This window comes from Schistocerca nitens, chromosome 3, assembly GCF_023898315.1.
Source record: "Schistocerca nitens isolate TAMUIC-IGC-003100 chromosome 3, iqSchNite1.1, whole genome shotgun sequence".
Taxonomy (NCBI): Eukaryota; Metazoa; Arthropoda; class Insecta; order Orthoptera; family Acrididae; genus Schistocerca; species Schistocerca nitens.
This window is the reverse complement of record NC_064616.1, coordinates 205,436,081-205,456,666: the sequence shown is the minus strand read 5'-3', so window position 1 is coordinate 205,456,666 and position 20,586 is coordinate 205,436,081. Positions and strand designations below refer to the sequence as shown.

Here is a 20,586-nt window from a genome sequence, read left to right as displayed (position 1 = left end):
CAAAACTTATGAAAATACTCAATACTTCCTGTGTTACACAAACAAAGTACAGAACTTTATTTCAGCCAATCATGAACTGCCGGTGACATTAAGCAGTGAGGAAAAGGATGGCTACACTTTCCCTGTAAAGAGCTTGAAGTGTACGACAGAACAAAATGCTTCTCTAATTTGCTTGTGCCAACAATCTGATAAATATTTTAAAATCCAGTTTTTTTCCTCCTGTAATTTTATGGTGTATTTTTATATTGTAGCTATATTATGAAAATGTAAATATACTTAAATATTATATTTTCAGGAATTCATGCAGGAAAAACTGTACCTATAGTAAAAGGAGGTGAAGCTACAGTAATGGAAGAAAATGAAGTATACGCAATAGAGACATTTGGCTCTACTGGTCGTGGTCAGGTCCATGAAGATATGGAAGTCTCTCACTATATGAAGAATTTTGATGCATCTCCTGGTCACTTACGGTCAGTTAAATTCCTGACTTATTGCTGTTAGTGAATGTCATGATACTATGTATCTTTATACCAATTATCCCTCTTAAGTGTGGCATTTCTACAGATGTTTCCCTTTTGATGTGTGTAGATGGAGTCACTCCTAACAAAAACTGCTCATATGATTTCTCTTATGATACACAGGTTCATTGAAAAGTTGTTTTGGTTCGCATAATAATAAAGTAAATAATCTAGATTGTAATTTTATGTTCCTACTTCATATCAGTCTTGAAATTAGTTTGAGTTCAGTATAGTTATTGATAGTGATGGCAAAACATGAAGAATAATCAGTCTGTCTGGCAACACTGCTGTGCTGCATCGCGTTCGTGGTTCTGTCGTACCTGTAAGAGAAGAAAAAGCAAAACAATAGTAGTAGTAGTAGTAGAAGAAGAAGAAGAAGAAGAAGAAGAAGATTGTCAGACTAGCACAGAGATGACATTGATGACAGCTTACTTTTATTCATTCTAGTATATTTTACATAATGACCTTAACAGGATGTCCAGAACAGTTTTTAATACTTTTCTGCTCTTCTTGTAATTGTTTATATTTAGTGCTGGTGCTTTGCTTGGATAATACACAACTTTGCTGCTTTTCACCAATTCTATCTCGATCAGAAACACATGCAAAAGAAATTTCTCAACTACATTAGGAACATTTTAGTAAGAAATCTGTCTTTGTTTTTTGAGATGTGATTTGTTTCTACATCTTCCCATTAGACAAGGAACAGCAATCAAAGCAATTGATGGAAACCTGGCAGCCCTGCATGGAATAATCCAATTAGGTTTTATCTGCTGGAAATACTGTGACCATTGTGGGGCCTTGGAATATCTGCCATATTAACAAGATTTTTTTTATGCACCTGTAGCCACATACAAAGAAATTTGTTGCTGGGAAACAATTGTTTTGTTTTATTTTTGTAAATGTACAATTATGGAAAGGATAGATTTCTACTCACCGTGAAGATGACACATTGAATTGCAGACAGGTACAACGAAAAGACTGTTGCATATCAAGTTTTCAGCCCAAGTGTTCATCAGAAAAGAACAACACACATGCATTCAGACAACAAGCACACCTCACTCTCTCTCTCTCTCTCCAGAGATAGCAGTCATGTGTGCGGTGTGCTTGCTGGTGTGAGTGCATGTGTGTTTCTTTTCTGATGATGGCTTTGGCCGAAACCTTAATATGCAACAGTCTTTCCATTGTGCCTGTTTGCAACTCAATGTGTCATCTTTATGGCGAGTAGCAATCTGTTCTTTCCATAATTGGTGGTATTCCAATGTGGACTTTACATTGTTTGCTTTTTGTGGATGAGCGTTGTTGTATAGTATCATTTCAGGGATGGAATACACTATCTAGGAAAAATTGATGAAATGTATTGACATAGAAGGAGGCAGTTTTAAAATAGTGCATTTTTTACCTGAAACACGTAAGGAATCCCAAAGTCTAGGGGTCAACAAGAATTCTCACATAAAGTCCAACAATCCCCTCGACTATTTTCCAATGTCTGTAATACGGTATAACTGAAACAGTTACAGGCAGGCATAGGTACCAAATATGTAGGCAAACAATTTTCTGGATTAAAAGAATAATTTATTTTGCACTGCTGTCTGTCGTAAACATTTGTCAGTTGAAACATTGGCAAAGTACTTCCAGTTGTGTAGGCATTATGCAGCAACAACACTCAAGTTTGGAGGTAACAGTTAAACTACTACTTCTACTAAAGGTACATTTAATTCGGACAGCTATTGCATGAGATTTATGTCAGAAATTGTGTCTAATGTAACTGATGAAGAATTCGTGTCAGAAATTTATATTTTGACCACCAGTGGTACGTGTTTACACACCTGTACCAGCAGTCGTAGACACTGTTTGTTTGCAAGTTCAAACTCACCCCAACAAATATCTCGGAAGTTGGCTGCTTGTCTAATTTCCTGGCACCAAGCAGTAAGTGTCGAGCGAACTTGGATGAGAAGAAAGAGCGGTTAAAAATCGAAGAATTAACATGTACCAAATAAAATCTGAACTTTGGGATGTTACTTGTAAAAGTTATAGAGACAGTGTGAAGAAATATAATGCCTTAACAGAAATGGTATAAGATTTAGTACAACTGTAGAAGAGATTCAAAGAAAAATTTCTAACTTAAGAAATAAAATTAACAGTGAATTTAAGAAAAGCGCAAAGACAATATCTGCCAGGGCATTGAAGAATTATTGCATGTATCAAAATGGTTGTACTTCAATTTGCTGTTACTTAGCGTGCAAATGGGCAGGAGGAAATTTACCACTGATAGGTAAAGAAAAATTAATAATTTATTTATTTATTCCAGTTTAATTGTTAACATGAATCTGTATTGGATAGGAACTTTGCCTTATCTGCTGACAAAATTTTCTCTCCACACTTCACATACTACTATAGCATTCTTTAAGTAGTTCTTTAATTATTGCCATGTATTATTTCACTTGTTTCTAAATTTTATCAGTCAAATATGCCTCTGGGTGTGTGTAAGTTTGCAGAATATTTTTTAAATAATAACCAATAATGTAAACTGAAAAGTGCCAAAACTACAGATTCCACACAGTTTGGAGACAGAGAAGCCTTAATACTCCAAGTCTGGTAGACTTAATACCAGAGGTGTTTTCCTCTATTCACCTTGCTCTAGGGTGTCTGAAGTTATAAATTCTGATGAAACCTGAACTGTTAAATGTGTATGGTTTCATAGTATGAGATTGTGAAGGAGAAGCATCATCAGCTACAAAAACATGTGGCACACGCGGTATTCTTCCTGGGAGGGGCATCAATTCGAGACCTGATGATGTGGTTTTAATGAAATTTTCAACCCCACTGCCTTTGAAAACTCCCATATCTGTTACTCTTCCATTCCTGCCAACTATGACAATGAGGAATTTGTAAATGGCATCAAAAATTGCCATTAAGACAACACTATGTTGCTCTTCATGGTTAAAATAATAACTGCCAGTATTCTGTGGAGGAGCTAGGATAAGAGCGTGTTTGCCATCAGTAGCAACCAAACATATGGGGAAGGTCAACTTTCATTTAAATTTGTTGGCAACATTAACTGTCTTCTGATGTAGATAGTGACTGTAACAAAAATTGAAAAGTAGTGACATTTGGTACAAGTTGTAATAAACTTAATTCATTTATTTCCTTTACTGTATTTTGAGTAGAATGGTGCAGTGCAGGAGGCGGCAAATGGAAACAAATACACATCTGCCAGTCAAGACACATCACAAAAGACTGAGGAAGTGAATCATTGTAACCTAACACCCATCAAGATGAAGAGTAAATTTGTTAGAATAAGTGATTCATTTGTGCGAGAACTATATGCACATTGAATGAAGAAAAGGATAATTTTGATGTTTTTGCCAAATATGTTGCAGCCAAAATGAGAAGTCTCTTGTCCAAATATTTGTGTAAAAAATGAAAAGAAACTTTCAGTAAGTTGTACTTGAGAGAAATTGAGGAGAATAAGCTAGTATCAAATCCCACTTCTTATAGGTTTAGTAACTTGAATTCAGTTGCTTCAGCTAGTGGATTTTTTCAATTTGTCAAGCAAATCTGAATAATATATAAACCTACACCTTCCATACTGACAAACTGAATGTAGCTTTTTGCCGATTCAACAGTTACATTACTGTACTCTTCTTTTAAGGCTAACGTGTATTCATTATAAATTATAATGTTTTGGGAGCTATCAGGCACACATCCATTACATAAATTTCAAATGATTTCTGTCAGTATGTAAAGAGTCAGAGCGATTTCCTGTGTGACTATGGAGAAAAGTGTCAGATGTAAATGAACATTAACACCGAATCATATGTTTTGACTAAATGTTACCAACTTGCCACTCACCTGGAACATGCATTTTCCTCAGCAACTGTGAGTCACCCAAAAACAAGAATCCTGTGTACAAGTAACTGAGCAACCCCTTCTGTGCTCCCAGGAAAACTGTCATTTCCAACCACCATTTACATTCCACACATTCACCAAAGGCTAGGCTTGGAGCCTATAATATCACAACACACAGGCTTTTACTACTATGAAATGTTCTCCTTGTTCTTATAGTTGTATTTGTCAAGCCCATTTATTTTGTGACCATGTCTAAATATCTGAGGGTTCCTTTGTGTTGTCTTCTAGCATGGCGTAATTTACAGTTGTAATAAAATGATTGTATTGTTTTGGAATTTGTACCAATAGAATCCTGACCATTTATTTGTGTATTAATAAATACGAAAAATTTTGAAGACATGAAAAATAATTAACATGTACCAAAAGGCTTTGCTCAATGGAAAAATGTTACTGTAAAATCAAGCATGTAATGATTTAAGCATTAACTTTGTGAGTGGTTCTCCAGAGGAAGTACTGCTAGAAGTCTAAAGGCAGGCAGTATTCTTTTAAAGGCTGCAAATAAACCACAATCCATTCATCTTTATTCTTCGTCAGTTGTCTGGTAGTTGCAGGTTCTCTGTTAGTGAAGTGATATATCCTTGAGTAGCAATATAGAGTCTGTGGCAGAGCTTTAAAGGATGTACATTTCAGATACAAGATGTCACTAACATTGGCTAGACAAGTAGCCTGTAACTAGTGTAATGGTTTCCTGAGGAATAAAACCTACTGACAATAAGTAGGTACACTTAAGACTTAATACCTTTCTCAATTATTTTCTTGTAGAATGGGTCCACAGCTTCTATAAAAATTTTAAAGGATTTCATTTAGCTCTAGCAATCCTAACAGCTGAAAACAAGATGAAATCCTTCAAAAATAATATCTTTGTGTAGTACTGGGCAATTTAAACCCATGTTGCATCATCATTACAGAGACTGCTAGACTGAACATTGAATGTTTTGTGTTATGCCACATCACATGGTGGAGCAAGGAAATCCTCTTCAAACTTTTTAACCTCATTTGGGTGCCAGGACACTTTCATGACTTGTGGTGAGATGAAGTTGTAATTCCACTTTTGCAATCTGGGAAGGACCACACATATCGAAGTCGTTACTATACAGTTGTCCTCAATGGCTGTGTGGGAAATATGTTGGGAGTGAATGGTCAACCACTGCATTGTATGGGTCTTAGAATCCAACAGCTCCTTAATTGCTTTCAGTATGGTTTCAGGAGATACGCTCCGTTTTTGATAACCTGGCGCTCCTGGAAGCAGCTCTGTAACAAGTATACCTGCAATGGCATCACTTAGTGCATAGACTTTTTGACATCGATAATACCTACAATACAACTCAGAGACACATTATTCTCACACAGTTCTGTGAATGCATTTTTGAGGCAGTCTTCACATGTTTATGCAGTCCTCCTTGACATGCTATTTTAGGTGTCGAATCAGTGATGTCATGTCTGACCCCTTCGGGCAAGAGAACGATTGTCTATCAAGGTAGTGTTTTAAGTGTGACTGTGTGCAATAGCTATTAATAGTATTGCATCAGTAGGCAAACTTCCTGGTTAGTGTTCTTTGTTTGTTGACATCATCTCTGTCTTTTGTTCCTCCTTAAGCCTTGCAGCAACAACTCATCAGTTGCAAATGGCTATTCTATGGTTGGAGGAATGGGTGGCAAAGAGAGACTTTAATTTCTCCACTGGAAAGTCTGTGTGCATTCTCTTTAAATGTTCACATTATGTTTTAAACCTTCCAGAGTTGTGGACAGTGTACACTGTTCTTACTTTTAAAGACAGGGCCTCACATTTGAGTCTTAACTTCAGCGGTTAGCACACCTTGCTTCACATCAGGCAACAAGTCATTGTGCAAGAGGTCTATAGAATACTCTTCACACCGTATGCATCTGCACACCATACAGTGGCTCTTCCACCAATGGAAAGGCTTCTTCATAACTGACAACAAGTGATTAGTTTCTATGTGATTCAGAAAAAGGATTGCCTTTTAGAGATGGGTGTTGTTGGTTTGAAAGTTTTACATCAAGGTTGGACCAAATCTGCACCTTGCTCCTACAGGGGCACAGAATTATTACAAGAAGGATTGAACTCCAGATTTTACATTTCAATCGCTGTGTGTTTCAATTACATTTGAGGTGGCTGGCAGTGAGGGAATAAGCTGCACTTGGTAAAGGCAACTATATGGTTATGGCAGATCTTCTGCATGTCACTCAGGTGGTGTGAAGTGACCCTGACCCACCTCCGAATTGGTCACTGTACGGCAAGATGATCTCCTGGTCTGTGATGACTGTGGCATGTAAATCATTGAATGTCACATTTTTACTAAGTGCGTTTTATATTGTGATAAGAAAGAAGCAGGTAATTTCGGTGGGGATCTGCCTTCTATTCTAGCTGATGACGAGATCAGTGTGAAAAAGGTTTTAAAGTTGTGTGAAGTGTCTTGACTCCAGTCAAAGCTTTTAGGCTGGAGATTTTAGCGTGTTGCATAATGTATGTAAATTGAAGGTGGAGAGGGGGGGGGGGGGAAAGGAAAGGAAAGGGAGGGGATCACTGCTTCAGGACGTTACGTGGAATCAGCTGCGGATTCTGCATGGTGCCTGTCCTTTCGGACATGTCTGAAAGAACGGACGCCACACATTCATGCATACTGTTGCATAGTGGTTGGCTGACCCATTTTGTTTCAGTGAGTGGCCAGCCACAGCTATCTGTTGTATTCTTTTACTTCTCTCACTTGCTTTTTTCTTTTTAGTGTTTTCAATATCGCATATTTCCATTGTGTTTTGTACGTGGGTGGGGATGCGACAGTGATAGGGTTTATGGGTGTGCATGTGTGTGTGTGTGTGTGTGTGTGTGTGTGTGTGTGTGTGTGCATTCTTAAGACTTTATTTCTGTTTTTATTTGTAGTTACATTTTTAATCATTTTGCACCCTTTAACCACACTCATCTCATGACACTGTCATGTGCCCACATCAACATACCATCATCATCATGATCATCATCATCATCATCATCACCATCACCATCACCATCACCATCGGGATGCTTTGCAGTATAAAAATTCTGGTATTGTAGACATCAGTATCATAGTGAGTTATCTGTGTAACATATTATTTCAGAACTGTTAGTTATCTGTCATTAAAATGTTCATTAGTAATGCATTGAGATGAAAAGAGGAAGACAGACCTCTATAAGGTCGGTATTATGATGACTTTCCCCAGCAAGTATCATTGAAAAAGTTGTACACAATAGAGTCCTGAGTCATGTTATTAAACAAATTATCACTTTTGAAACTGAAGAGCTGTGTGGGTCGTGCCTAACCATCGTTTAACTTACACTGACAGAAAAAAAATTGCAACACTGAGAAAGAGTTTTGCAACATAAACAAAAGTTGGTAGGCATGTTTCCACATCTCAAAGGTGACGTCCATTAAAATTTTGCACAAGTCGCATAATGTAGTGATAGTAGCACCACTATGCAAATCAGGTTTGCTTTAAATACATGCTGTAAAGGCTGTGTGTGTTACTTACCTTAAAGATTGGACGTGGTGAGTTGATATTATTCAAGAATGCCTTAAAGTTGTCAAAGACACCACTATCAACACGTTACTCAGTTAGGACTAGGTTGTTTAATAGGGTGCTATGAGAAGCTGGATGTTCCTTCTACGATATTGCAGAAAAGCTTGGCAGTAATGTAGCCACTGTACACGATTGCTGGCAGTGGTGGTCATGGGATTGTACAGTCACAAGATTATGAGGCCTCCGACAGCTGTGTGGCGCTATGGAGAAGGAAGACCATTATGTGTTCAGCTTATAGCTTCGGTACATTGTACTGCATCTGCAGCAGTAATTTGAGCAGCAGTTGGCACCACAGTGACAGAACGAACTGTTACAAACTGGTTACTTGAAGGCCAGCTCCGAGCCATAAGCCCTATAGCGTGCATGCCAGTGATTTCAATAGTGTTGAGCGACAGCTCATTGAAGGGCAGGGTGAAGACCTGTTGTGCTTTCTGATGGAAGTTGGTTCTACCTCAGCGCCGATGATGGCCCTGTGTTGGTTAGGAAGAGGCCGTTTTGGGGCTTGCAGCCAACATGTCTGCATGCTAGACACACTAGGCCTACACTTGAAGTTACGGTCAGGGATGCGATATCGTATGGGAGCAGGACGGCTCCCAGAGTTATCCTACGCAACATCATTGTAAATTTGTACATCACTGTGGTGACTCAACCCTTTGTGCTGCCATTCATGAACAGCATTCCAGGGTATGTTTTCCAATGGGGTAATGCTTGCTCACATACCACATATTGTAACCCAACATGCTCTACAGTGTGTCGACATGTTGCCTTGGCCGTGCTTGATTTCGAGATCTCTTTCCAATCGAGGACGTATGGGACATCATCAGATGACAACTCTGGCATCATGTGCAACAAGCTTTAACCCTCCCTGTGTTGACTGACCAAGTGCAATAGGCATGGTCTCCATCCCACAAACTGACATCTAGTACCAGTACATCTACATCTACATCTATACTCCGCGAGCCACCTTATGGTGTGTGGCGGAGGGTACTTATTGTACCACTATCTGATCCCCCCTTCCCTGTTCCATTCACGAATTGTGCGTGGGAAGAACGACTGCTTGTAAGTCTCCGTATTTGCTCTAATTTCTCGGATCTTTTCGTTGTGATCATTACGCGAGATGTATGTGGGCGGTAGTAATATGTTGCCCATCTCTTACCGGAATGTGCTCTCTCGTAATTTCGATAATAAACCTCTCCGTATTGCGTAACGCCTTTCTTGAAGTGTCCGCCACTGGAGCTTGTTCAGCATCTCCGTAACGCTCTCGCGCTGACTAAATGTCCCCATGACGAATCGCGCTGCTTTTTGCTGGATCATGTCTATCTCTTCTATTAATCCAACCTGGTAAGGGTCCCATACTGATGAGCAATACTCAAGAATCGGACGAACAAGCGTTTTGTAAGCTACTTCTTTCGTCGATGAGTCACATTTTCTTAGAATTCTTCCTATGAATCTCAACCTGGCGCCTGCTTTTCCCACTATTTGTTTTATGTGATCATTCCACTTCAGATCGCTCCGGATAGTAACTCCTAAGTATTTTACGGTCGTTACCGCTTCCAATGATTTACCACCTATGGCATAATCGTACTGGAATGGATTTCTGCCCCTATGTATGCGCATTATATTACATTTATCTACGTTTAGGGAAAGCTGCCAGCTGTCGCACCATTCATTAATCCTCTGCAGGTCTTCCTGGAGTACGTACGAGTCTTCTGATGTTGCTACTTTCTTGTAGACAACCGTGTCATCTGCAAATAGCCTCACGGAGCTACCGATGTTGTCAACTAAGTCATTTATGTATATTGTAAACAATAAAGGTCCTATCACGCTTCCTTGCGGTACTCCCGAAATTACCTGTACATCTGCAGATTTTGAACCGTTAAGAATGACATGTTGTGTTCTTTCTTCTAGGAAATCCTGAATCCAATCACAAACCTGGTCCGATATTCCGTAAGCTCGTATTTTTTTCACTAAACGTAAGTGCGGAACCGTATCAAATGCCTTCCTGAAGTCCAGGAATACGGCATCAATCTGCTCGCCAGTGTCTACGGCACTGTGAATTTCTTGGGCAAATAGGGCGAGCTGAGTTTCACATGATCTCTGTTTGCGGAATCCATGTTGGTTATGATGAAGGAGATTTGTATTATTTAAGAACGTCATAATACGAGAACACAAAACATGTTCCATTATTCTACAACAGATTGACGTAAGCGAAATAGGCCTATAATTATTCGCATCTGATTTATGACCCTTCTTGAAAATGGGAACGACCTGCGCTTTCTTCCAGTCGCTAGGTACTTTACGTTCTTCCAGAGATGTACGATAAATTGCTGATAGAAAGGGGGCAAGTTCTTTAGCATAATCACTGTAGAATCTTAAGGGTATCTCGTCTGGTCCGGATGCTTTTCCGCTACTAAGTGATAGCAGTTGTTTTTCAATTCCGATATCGTTTATTTCAATATTTTCCATTTTGGCATCCGTGCGACGGCTGAAGTCAGGGACCGTGTTACGATTTTCCGCAGTGAAACAGTTTCGGAACACTGAATTCAGTATTTCTGCCTTTCTTCGGTCGTCCTCTGTTTCGGTGCCATCGTGGTCAACGAGTGACTGAATAGGGGATTTAGATCCGCTTACCGATTTTACATATGACCAAAACTTTTTAGGGTTCTTGTTTAGATTGTTTGCCAATGTTTTATGTTCGAATTCGTTGAGTGCTTCTCTCATTGCTCTCTTTACGCTCTTTTTCGCTTCGTTCAGCTTTTCCTTATCAGCTATGATTCGACTACTCTTAAACCTATGATGAAGCTTTCTTTGTTTCCGTAGTACCTTTCGTACATGATTGTTATACCACGGTGGATCTTTCCCCTCGCTTTGGACCTTAGTCGGTACGAACTTATCTAAGGCGTACTGGACGATGTTTCTGAATTTTTTCCATTTTTGTTCCACATCCTCTTCCTCAGAAATGAACGTTTGATGGTGGTCACTCAGATATTCTGCGATTTGTGCCCTATCACTCTTGTTAAGCAAATATATTTTCCTTCCTTTCTTGGCATTTCTTATTACACTTGTAGTCATTGATGCAACCACTGACTTATGATCACTGATACCCTCTTCTACATTCACGGAGTCGAAAAGTTCCGGTCTATTTGTTGCTATGAGGTCTAAAACGTTAGCTTCACGAGTTGGTTCTCTAACTATCTGCTCGAAGTAATTCTCGGACAAGGCAGTCAGGATAATGTCACAAGAGTCTCTGTCCCTGGCTCCAGTTCTGATTGTGTGACTATCCCATTCTATACCTGGTAGATTGAAGTCTCCCCCTATTACAATAGTATGATCACGAAACTTCTTCACGACGTTCTGCAGGTTCTCTCTGAGGCACTCAACTACTACGGTTGCTGATGCAGGTGGTCTATAGAAGCATCCGACTATCATATCTGACCCACCTTTGATACTTAACTTAACCCAGATTATTTCACATTCGCATTCGCTAATAACTTCACTGGATATTATTGAATTCTTTACTGCTATAAATACTCCTCCACCATTGGCGTTTATCCTATCCTTGCGGTATATATTCCATTCTGTGTCTAGGATTTCGTTACTGTTCACTTCCGGTTTTAACCAACTTTCCGTTCCTAATACTATATGCGCACTATTTCCTTCAATAAGAGATACTAATTCAGGAACCTTGCCCTGGATACTCCTGCAGTTTACCAATATTACGTTAACTTTTCCTGTTTTTGGTCTCTGAGGACGGACGTTCTTTATCAACGATGCTGATGTTCTCTCTGGTAAGCCGTCAGGTATTTTATCGTTTCGCCCAAGGGGGGGTCCCTCTAACCTAAAAAACCCCCGTGTGCACGCCACACGTACTCTGCTACCCTAGTAGCTGCTTCCGGTGTGTAGTGCACGCCTGACCTGTCTAGGGGGGCCCTACAGTTCTCCACCCAATAACGGAGGTCGATGAATTTGCAACCATTATAGTCGCAGAGTCGTCTGAGCCTCTGGTTTAGACCCTCCACACGGCTCCAAACCAGAGGACCGCGATCGACTCTGGGCACTATGCTGCAGATATTAAGCTCAGCTTGCACTCCGCGTGCGATGCTGGTTGTCTTCACCAAATCAGCCAGCCGCCGGAAGGAACCAAGGATGGCCTCAGAACCCAAGCGGCAGGCGTCATTCGTTCCAACATGTGCTACTATCTGCAGCCGGTCACACCCAGTGCGTTCAATAGCTGCCGGAAGGGCCTCCTCCACATTACGGACGAGACCCCCCGGCAAGCACACCGAGTGCATACTGGCATTCTTCCCCGACCTACCCGCTATTTTCCTGAGGGGCTCCATAACCCGCCTAACGTTGGAGCTCCCTATAACTAATAGGCCCGCCCTCTGTGACTGTCGGGACCTTGCCGGAGAATCGGCCACTGGCCCAACAGGCGAGGCATCCTGTGGTGGCTCGGAAACGATGTCATCACCACTAGGAAGCACCCCGTACCTGTTGGAAAGGGGTAAGGCAGCTGCCACGCGGCCAGATCCCACCTTCGCCTTTCGGCCAGGCACGCGCGAGCCCACCACTGTCCGCCATTCACCCTGGAGTGATGGCTGACCGGTAAGATGCTCACTGCCGGAAGACGCAGCGACATCAGGGGTTCCATGTGATTCCAAGGCCACCGAAGTAGGCATAGGTCTCACCACAGTTGCCCCAACGCCACTACGAGCCGACGCCTGCGCCTCGAGCTCGATGAGCCTAACAGACAAAGCCTCCACCTGCCCCCGAAGAGTGGCCAATTCTCCTTGCGTCCGCTCACAACCACCACAGTCCCTACACATGACTATGTTTACCCTACTCTATACGGTGACAAATTCCCAGGATAATCTTCTGATGAGCTACTCTGATAATCAAGAAACACTCACTGAAATACGAGACGCGAAAACTACGCTAGGTTTTCCCAGAAAAACTATTTAAAGGCTAAGCGCAGCAAATAAGTACAAAAACGCTTTATACAAACAGTACTCGCTGCTGCTGGTGCTCTCGCTCTGGCTGTCACAAGACAACACAGTACATGCACTTTTGCATGCTTGTATTCAACATGCTGGCAACTACACTGGTTATTTATGTACTAGCATTTCACGTTTGCAATGGCTTATCTAGTGCTTACATTAACCTGCAATTGTGGAATGCCAATCGCTTAAGTATGTTACCTAGACAAATGTTTTCCCGGAGTTTCATTACTCTTCATCAATTATTTTCTGGTGTTGCAATCTTTTTCTGTTAGTGTAGATAATTGTGGAGTTTTGGTAATAGTTCCATTCCAGTTGAAACAGTATAAAAAAACCCTTAATCATTGTTAAATGGAAAATGTTAAAATATGCATCAGCAGTGAGAGACAGTGGTCGTGTGTGTGTGCGTGCGCTCGCGCGTGCGTGTGTGCGTGTGTGTGTGTGTGTGTGTGTGTGTGTGTGTGTGCGTGTGGTTTTTTTGGGGGGGGGGGGGTGTCTATATGCTGATACAGCATCTAGACCTAACAGAAATTGTAGGCAAGATGATATCATTTGTTATCAAATTAAAAGAGGTGTGTTTGTGTGTGTTTTACCATTTAATGTACCTGTGATACTACAGAAACCTGCAATTTTTTTCCTGTTCCAGGTTGCAGTCCTCGCAGTCATTACTGAATACAATAAACAAGCATTTTGGCACACTAGCATTTTGCCGTCGCTGGTTAGAAAGAGTCGGTTGTACGAAATACCACATGGCATTGAAGGATCTGAAGGACAAACACATAGTTGATGCATATCCACCACTTTGTGATGTTAAAGGATCATACACTGCACAGTTTGAGCATACAATTTTGTTGCGTCCAACATGCAAAGAAGTAGTGAGCCGGGGTGAAGATTATTGAATTCTTGCAACAGTACTTTTCATTTTATTGTTTTGTGATAGTTCCTTTTCTTTACTTGTATGATACACAATGTTGAACTTTCTTTTTTTTTATTTTTATTTTTTTTTAATTGTGAAAAGCAGCTTCCTGGTAAGAACTGTACCAGATTCCATTGCTCATACATTGGTATGTTGAAGACTTTCTGTTGTGAAACATTGACACTTTATGTACTCACGTTGTGAAATTTTCAGTAATATGTGCAGACCTTCATATTCTGAATGTTGATAAAATGAATAATATCGATACCTTTCTTGGTGTTGGAACAAATCAGTGCAGTATTTATAACATTATCACCCTAATTTCTGGTTTAAATTTTTCAATGGATTTGATAGCTAATTTTACTGTGTGTCTTCCTTAATGCACTGACTAAATTTCTTGAATGTGTAACACAACAAAATTTAGGATGTAGCATAAATGTCAAGTAAGATAATATAGCTGTTTTTTAGGCTAAAATGTGCAAAATACAAAGAGGCTGCAATATTTTGATTCTGAGCCTACATATAATTTCCATGTATCAGTTTTTGTGAAAGTGTATGATCTTTGTTTTATTCATCATAAATAGTGGATTTACTGATATCACGTCATCCTTACAGTTTACTAGTTGTAGTAGGCCAGAATTTTTGCTGTAAAAGCAATATACCCCATAACATGAAGAAAATGGAGAAAGTTGGTGCAGTCACCTTGGCCAGTTCCACATGACATGTTAAATAGTACAGTTCAGAGTATATAAAATTGGTGGTGTAAAATCTATAATTGTTTTGTCTGTATATGAACTTTTCAAAGTTCTGTGTGTCTTTATATTCTGTTAATGAATGTCTCTGAAGAAAATTAACAGTGATTTAATTACAAAAAACCCAAATTAAAAAGTACTGAAAATTATCTATATGCTGATGTGCAAAACTTAAGGATGAAAGTACCAAAGTACCTTTCGCATGATGGGTCATGGCCATGTAACAGCTCAATGAAACTTGGACCATATATAGAAAGAAATGCTACATTATAGTACAGAAGGTAATTGAAAGAAATATGCAATGAAGTGAATGGAAAGACACTTTCATTTAGCACACTGGACTCGCATTCGGGAGGATGATGGTTCAATCCCGCGTCCGGCCATCCTGATTTAAGTTTTCCGTGATTTCCCTAAATCGCTCCAGGCAAATGCCGGGATGGTTCCTCTGAAAGGGCACGGCCGACTTCCTTCCCTAATCCGATGAGACCGATGACCTCGCTGTTTGGTCTCTTCCCCCAAAAACCAACCAACCAACACTTTCATTTATAATCAACTGTTATACTGAAGTCAGTGTGATTCAAGATGGTACCCTGGACATTACAAAAGGCAGAATGTGGTTCTTAATAGGGTTTGTAATGGCCATGAATGGCAATGCACGTTCTGCAATTTGCTCCCATGCTGGCCACAGTGTTGGTAAGGACTTTCTGTATTAGGGTGTTCCGTTCCTTCCTTGACAATTGTTGAATGGTCATTGATGCATGTGTATGTGCTGTAGTATGTTTCCCAAACACATCTCTCATGTACTCAATGGAATTTATGCCAGAGGAATGAGCAGACCAGACCAGTCCAGTCCATTCACTGAATATCCTCTCTTCCAAGAACACCTCCATCTGCACTGTTCCACACAGTCACTCATTGCCATCCATAAAAATTAAGTCCAGGCCAAGTGCACACATACACATGTGGGGAAGGCACACAGCATCACAATAATGTTGACTGATGACTGTACCATGTCTATGCCCAAGATCATATGCCCATGCAACATTATGTCTCTCCACACCATAACACCTGGACAATCAAAACCAGCGTGTTCACCATTGCTGCACATACCATCATATGATGGATGGGAACACGTAATGTACCCAGGAACATTGTCAAAGACCATGGTTTTGTGATCCAGGTGTTTGGTGTGCATAGACAGTCCGTTATGTGGGTGTATGATCTCCAGATCTTTTGACATATTACACTCATTAGTCAATGTTGTTATGATGCTGTACTCCTTCCCCATGTGTGTCTTTTCAGTGGTTTATTCGACCCTGACACCATTTTTATGGCTGACAATGGGTGACTGAATTGAACATCACATATGGAATAGTTCTTGGAATGAGAGGATATTTTGCGAATGGACTAGCCTACCCAATCCCCTGACTTAAATCCCATCAAGCACATGTAAGATGCATTTGCAGGATGTCCATGTGTTCCAACAACAATCCAGCAGTTGTCAACTGCACTGGTGGAGAAATGGAATGCCTGCCACAAGAACTCTTTACCAACCTTGGGGCCAGCATGGGAGCATGTTTCAGAGCATGCAGTGCTGTCCATGGTGATCACACACCCTATCAAGAACTATAACAAGCCTTTTGTAATGCCCAAGGGACCGTCATGAATCACAGTGACTTTGGTGTCTTTGAATGAAAGTGTCATTTCTGTTTATCTCATTCCATACTTCTTTCAATCACCTTCTGTACTATACTGTAGCATTTCATTCTATGTATAGTCAAAGTTTCATTTAGCTGTCGTATTTGGCAGTGACACATCATGTGAAAGTTACTTTCTCCTTAAGTTTTGCACATCAGTGTAGGTACTTTTCTTACACATATGTTTAAGTGATTAGTCTTTAAGGCAAAGCGTTCATTTAAATTGCTCTGTTCTTCCGTAGACTATAATGTAGGTGCAGACACTATACACAGCTATTTTTACTGGTCTGGATTTCTACAATTTTCTGGAAAAGGTGAAGTTTGAGAAAATGGGTCTCTCTCAACACTTACAGTTTTGGTGGTTAACATTATTGTGCATCTTTCTGGATGTATAGTACTCTTGAAGTTTGGGATTTAGCACAAAAATTTCTTGTCATAATATGTTGTATGTTTGTAGTATAAAATGTGCAGGATATCAGAGTCTGTGAGAGATGAATTCTGAGTCCACTTATTACCCCAATGCTGCAAATTATGGAACTGCCTCTGATTTGGTTAGTCATGTTTCTTCTCTTGCACTGGAATGAATTGTGCTGACAGTTTGTCTGGACATAATTAGAACAAAGAAATACTCTTGCTCTCACTTTATGTGAAATCCTAGTAATTTGAAAATAGAGGTTGTCATGATGTAATTGCTTGAATGCCTAAGTATTGCCTTGAGTTGCAGACGGGCACAGCGAAAAAGAATGCTAGAAATACAGTCCATTCACATTAAAGTGACCACCTGTCAAAAGCCTGAATAAACACCACTTGCAGTGTGGACTGCTATGGAAGATGCAGGAAGAGTGTGTGTAACAGCTTTGAAAAGTCAAAAATTATGATAATGGGAGAAGCCATTGGGTGGCTCTAGGATACGAGAAGAAAAACTGCCTGTTAACAGACATAATTTTTTGGCAATTCCAGCATATAAAATAATTGCATTAGTAAAAGTTCATAGAGGCCCTTACATAATATTTTACAAAATACTGAAATATCACTCGAGGAATGCAGCAATTACATTTAAAAGAACAGTAGATGCCTATGCATTGTCATCTCCACCAATCAAAGCAGAACTCAGTTAAATAGGGAGGAAATACATAAGCACTACATACTATTGATGTTACTGATGTATGGCATTTTCAAGCTTGAGTCTTCTCAATTTGTTGTTTGAATTTCCTTCCTGTGTGGTGCTTATGCATTTGCTCCCTATTTCACTGCACCAAATGTGTGTTGAGTTGTGCTTATGTGTGACTGTGTGTTCTCTATTTTGGTACTGATATTTTTCATTGTACCTGCCAGTGAATCAACGTCTCCCCTATGTGACAAGTAGCAATCAATTCTTTCAATATTGTTGTTATTCCATCTTGGACTTTCTATTGTTTGATTTTGCCTTTCAACAGTGCATTATATTACTTCACAACCATAATTAAAAAATGATACAAAGTCATTGAAATGCATACAATGTTCAGAGGACTTGTAAGTCCTGGCAGGACTATGCAGGCAAAGTACATTAGGGACTGAGAAGTCCCGAAAGAAAACAGTTTGTTTTTTTCATCAACACACAAAAAAGTTACACTCTGAACAATTTGAATGAAGTCTAAATTCCACCTTCGTAGATGAGCATAGTTCACACCTGCCTCTCAAATTGATAAATCTTAGCCAGAGAGATCATTCATTTTGAAAACATACATCATTTGATACCAGAAATGGTATTTTCCTTCTCTTTGGAGTTGAAAGAGCAGAATTTTGATCCCTTTTAGAACAACCCCATTTTTTGGACACTTGCTTTCCAAATACGAGTAGACAGAGTGTAGTTCTACATTTGGACTCAATCAATGGAAGTGTCCCTTTTACGTCACAGTATGAAATATAGGAACTCACAAGAATCATTTCCACGATTGCATAAAACAGTCGGTACCAATACGTTTCTGAGTTTCTATTTCATATCCTTGTGTACATTGTAATCTTGTACAACTGTCAGTGCCCCCACTTCAATCATTGTTCCATCTTTCTGGGTTCTGGATACACTACATACTTCATTTCAATGATAATTTGACAGAAAGTGAAGTCATCGCCTGGACCTGGTGTTATTACCAAGTCCCAGTCATATTTCATGTTATAATTGAATATTACAAGGGTACTGTATTGATATTTTATGCAAGTTAACATTAGCATATATAAAGGTAACTACATAAAAATCATAATTTACCTTACTTTTATTTATGTAACCTTTCAGTGTCATTTCACACACTGAGCAGTCATTTGCGTTACAGGTATCCACATTCCAGGCTGATGTATAGGCTTCGGAATGGCATGCAGACTGTATTGACATGCAGCATAGGGAGCATAAACTGTATGAAATATGGAACCTTTGTGTCCCTACAGGTCTAACAGGCTGTTGAGTTACAGAATTCCAGACAGAAGCTGCTGACTCCTAAATCCTGCCAATAAATAAAGGGTTAAACAGTATACTTTCATTTCAGTTGAACCAAATCAGTCTTTGTTACATTAAGAGTAGTGATCCAACTACTTGAATGAGAAGGTGAAATGCTGGTGATAACTAACACTTGGTTATCTCATACTTTAATCTACATCGACATCTACACTTCACAGGCCACCTTACAGTGATTGGCAGGGGGTACTTCATGTACGACTGTCACTTCATCCCTTGTTGTTCCATCTGTGAATGGTTTGTGGGAAGAACAATTGTTGGTAAGCCACTGTGTGAGCTCAAATCTCTCTAACTTTATGTTCAACTCTAAGAAGTTTAACAGTAGACCACATTGTGATGCAGAATGCCTCTTGTGCATCTTCTTCCTCTGGAGTTGGCTGAGCATCTCTGTGATGCCCTCCACCCTTACTAAATGAACCTGTAATGAAACACAATGCTTTTTTTCATATCTCCATTTCCTGTATCAATGGTATGTGGTATTGATCCCAGATTGATGAGCATTATTAGAGTATAGCTTGAACGAGGGTTTTGTAAGCTACCTCATTTGTGGGTGAATTGCAGTTCCTGAGGTTTCTTCCAACGAATCTCGGTCTGGCATCTGCCTTACCTATGATTAGTTTTATGTGTCTGTTCCTAAATCATTCTATCTGTGTATTCCTAGATCCTTTATGATTACAGTGACTGATCTGCAATATTGAAATAATACAATAATGAATCTGTCTGCCAATTTATGCACAATATGTTACATGTGCTTTATGTTGGGGTCAACTGCCAATATATTTTAGATGTGAGAGCTGAGATGAGAAAAGGATATTGTCATATTTAGTAGTTCTTCCTTGATAGATGTATTATTCACTACATTGTTCCATAATTATTTGTCAGCAGTGGTCTGGTCTGTTGGAAAGGTTGTGTATTTCAAAAAAAAAAAAAAGTATTAGGATCTGGTACTTACTAGATCTAGTCAAATAAAAGAATTCAGTCAGGACAGGAATGAAGGCAGCAATATTGGAGCAGAGCACTGTATGACAGTTTGTGAAGTAGTCTGGTGAAATTATTGAATTCAATATGGAATGAAATATCTCCTAACACCAGAGTTCAATGAGAGTCCATTCAACAAGATAAATGTCATGAAAATTGTGAAGTTTGAATGCCGATAACATGGATGTCATCTGTAAACCAGGGGCTGGTTGATATTATACAATTGGGGCTGCAAGATAAGTAAAAACCGACACACACATTACATGATTACAATACCAGACATCTCAGTTCAAAATTGAGAAAATCCAAACAATTGCATTATGGGTAAATTAAAAAAAAAGACTTATCTGGAAATGTGCATTATCTTCAAACATGGCATCTGCAGCGTTTTCAATAATGAATAATTATAATTGGTAGGAAATTTACACTCCGCAACAGGTAATGTGTCAGAAAAAAGGATCACTGAATGTTTGAGGTTTGCTGATAAGTTATTCTTAGTCATGGGATGTTAGATCTGTAAAGTCATTCATGTCATCACCAAATACTAGTTTGCAGACACAGTTTTTAACGTATAAGATGTGGCCAAGAAGGAACCACTTCTCATATTCATGAATTCCCACATTTGAATGAGTTGTTGAGCTAGTGAAAATTTTGATACTTGTGCTGTGTTTGAGTTTATATAGCTTGATTTCTTGAAAACTCCAGCTATGGAAAAATACCATTACATAAGAAATGGTACTGCATAGATGCCAAATGCAAAAC

The 20,586-nt window shown here is 39.6% G+C and overlaps 1 protein-coding gene across 1 annotated transcript in view; it reads left to right on the top strand.

Moving 5' to 3' along the window:
• The window catches only part of LOC126248149 (methionine aminopeptidase 2-like), a 135,801-nt gene extending 121,042 nt beyond the window's left edge, over positions 1-14,759 (top strand). The window contains exons 8-9 of the mRNA XM_049948885.1: positions 296-470; positions 13,640-14,759. Coding sequence (XP_049804842.1) covers positions 296-470; positions 13,640-13,892 — 428 coding nt within the window. The 3' untranslated portion in view covers positions 13,893-14,759. The remainder of the gene's footprint in view (positions 1-295; positions 471-13,639) is intronic.
• The last annotated feature ends 5,827 nt before the right edge of the window (positions 14,760-20,586 follow it).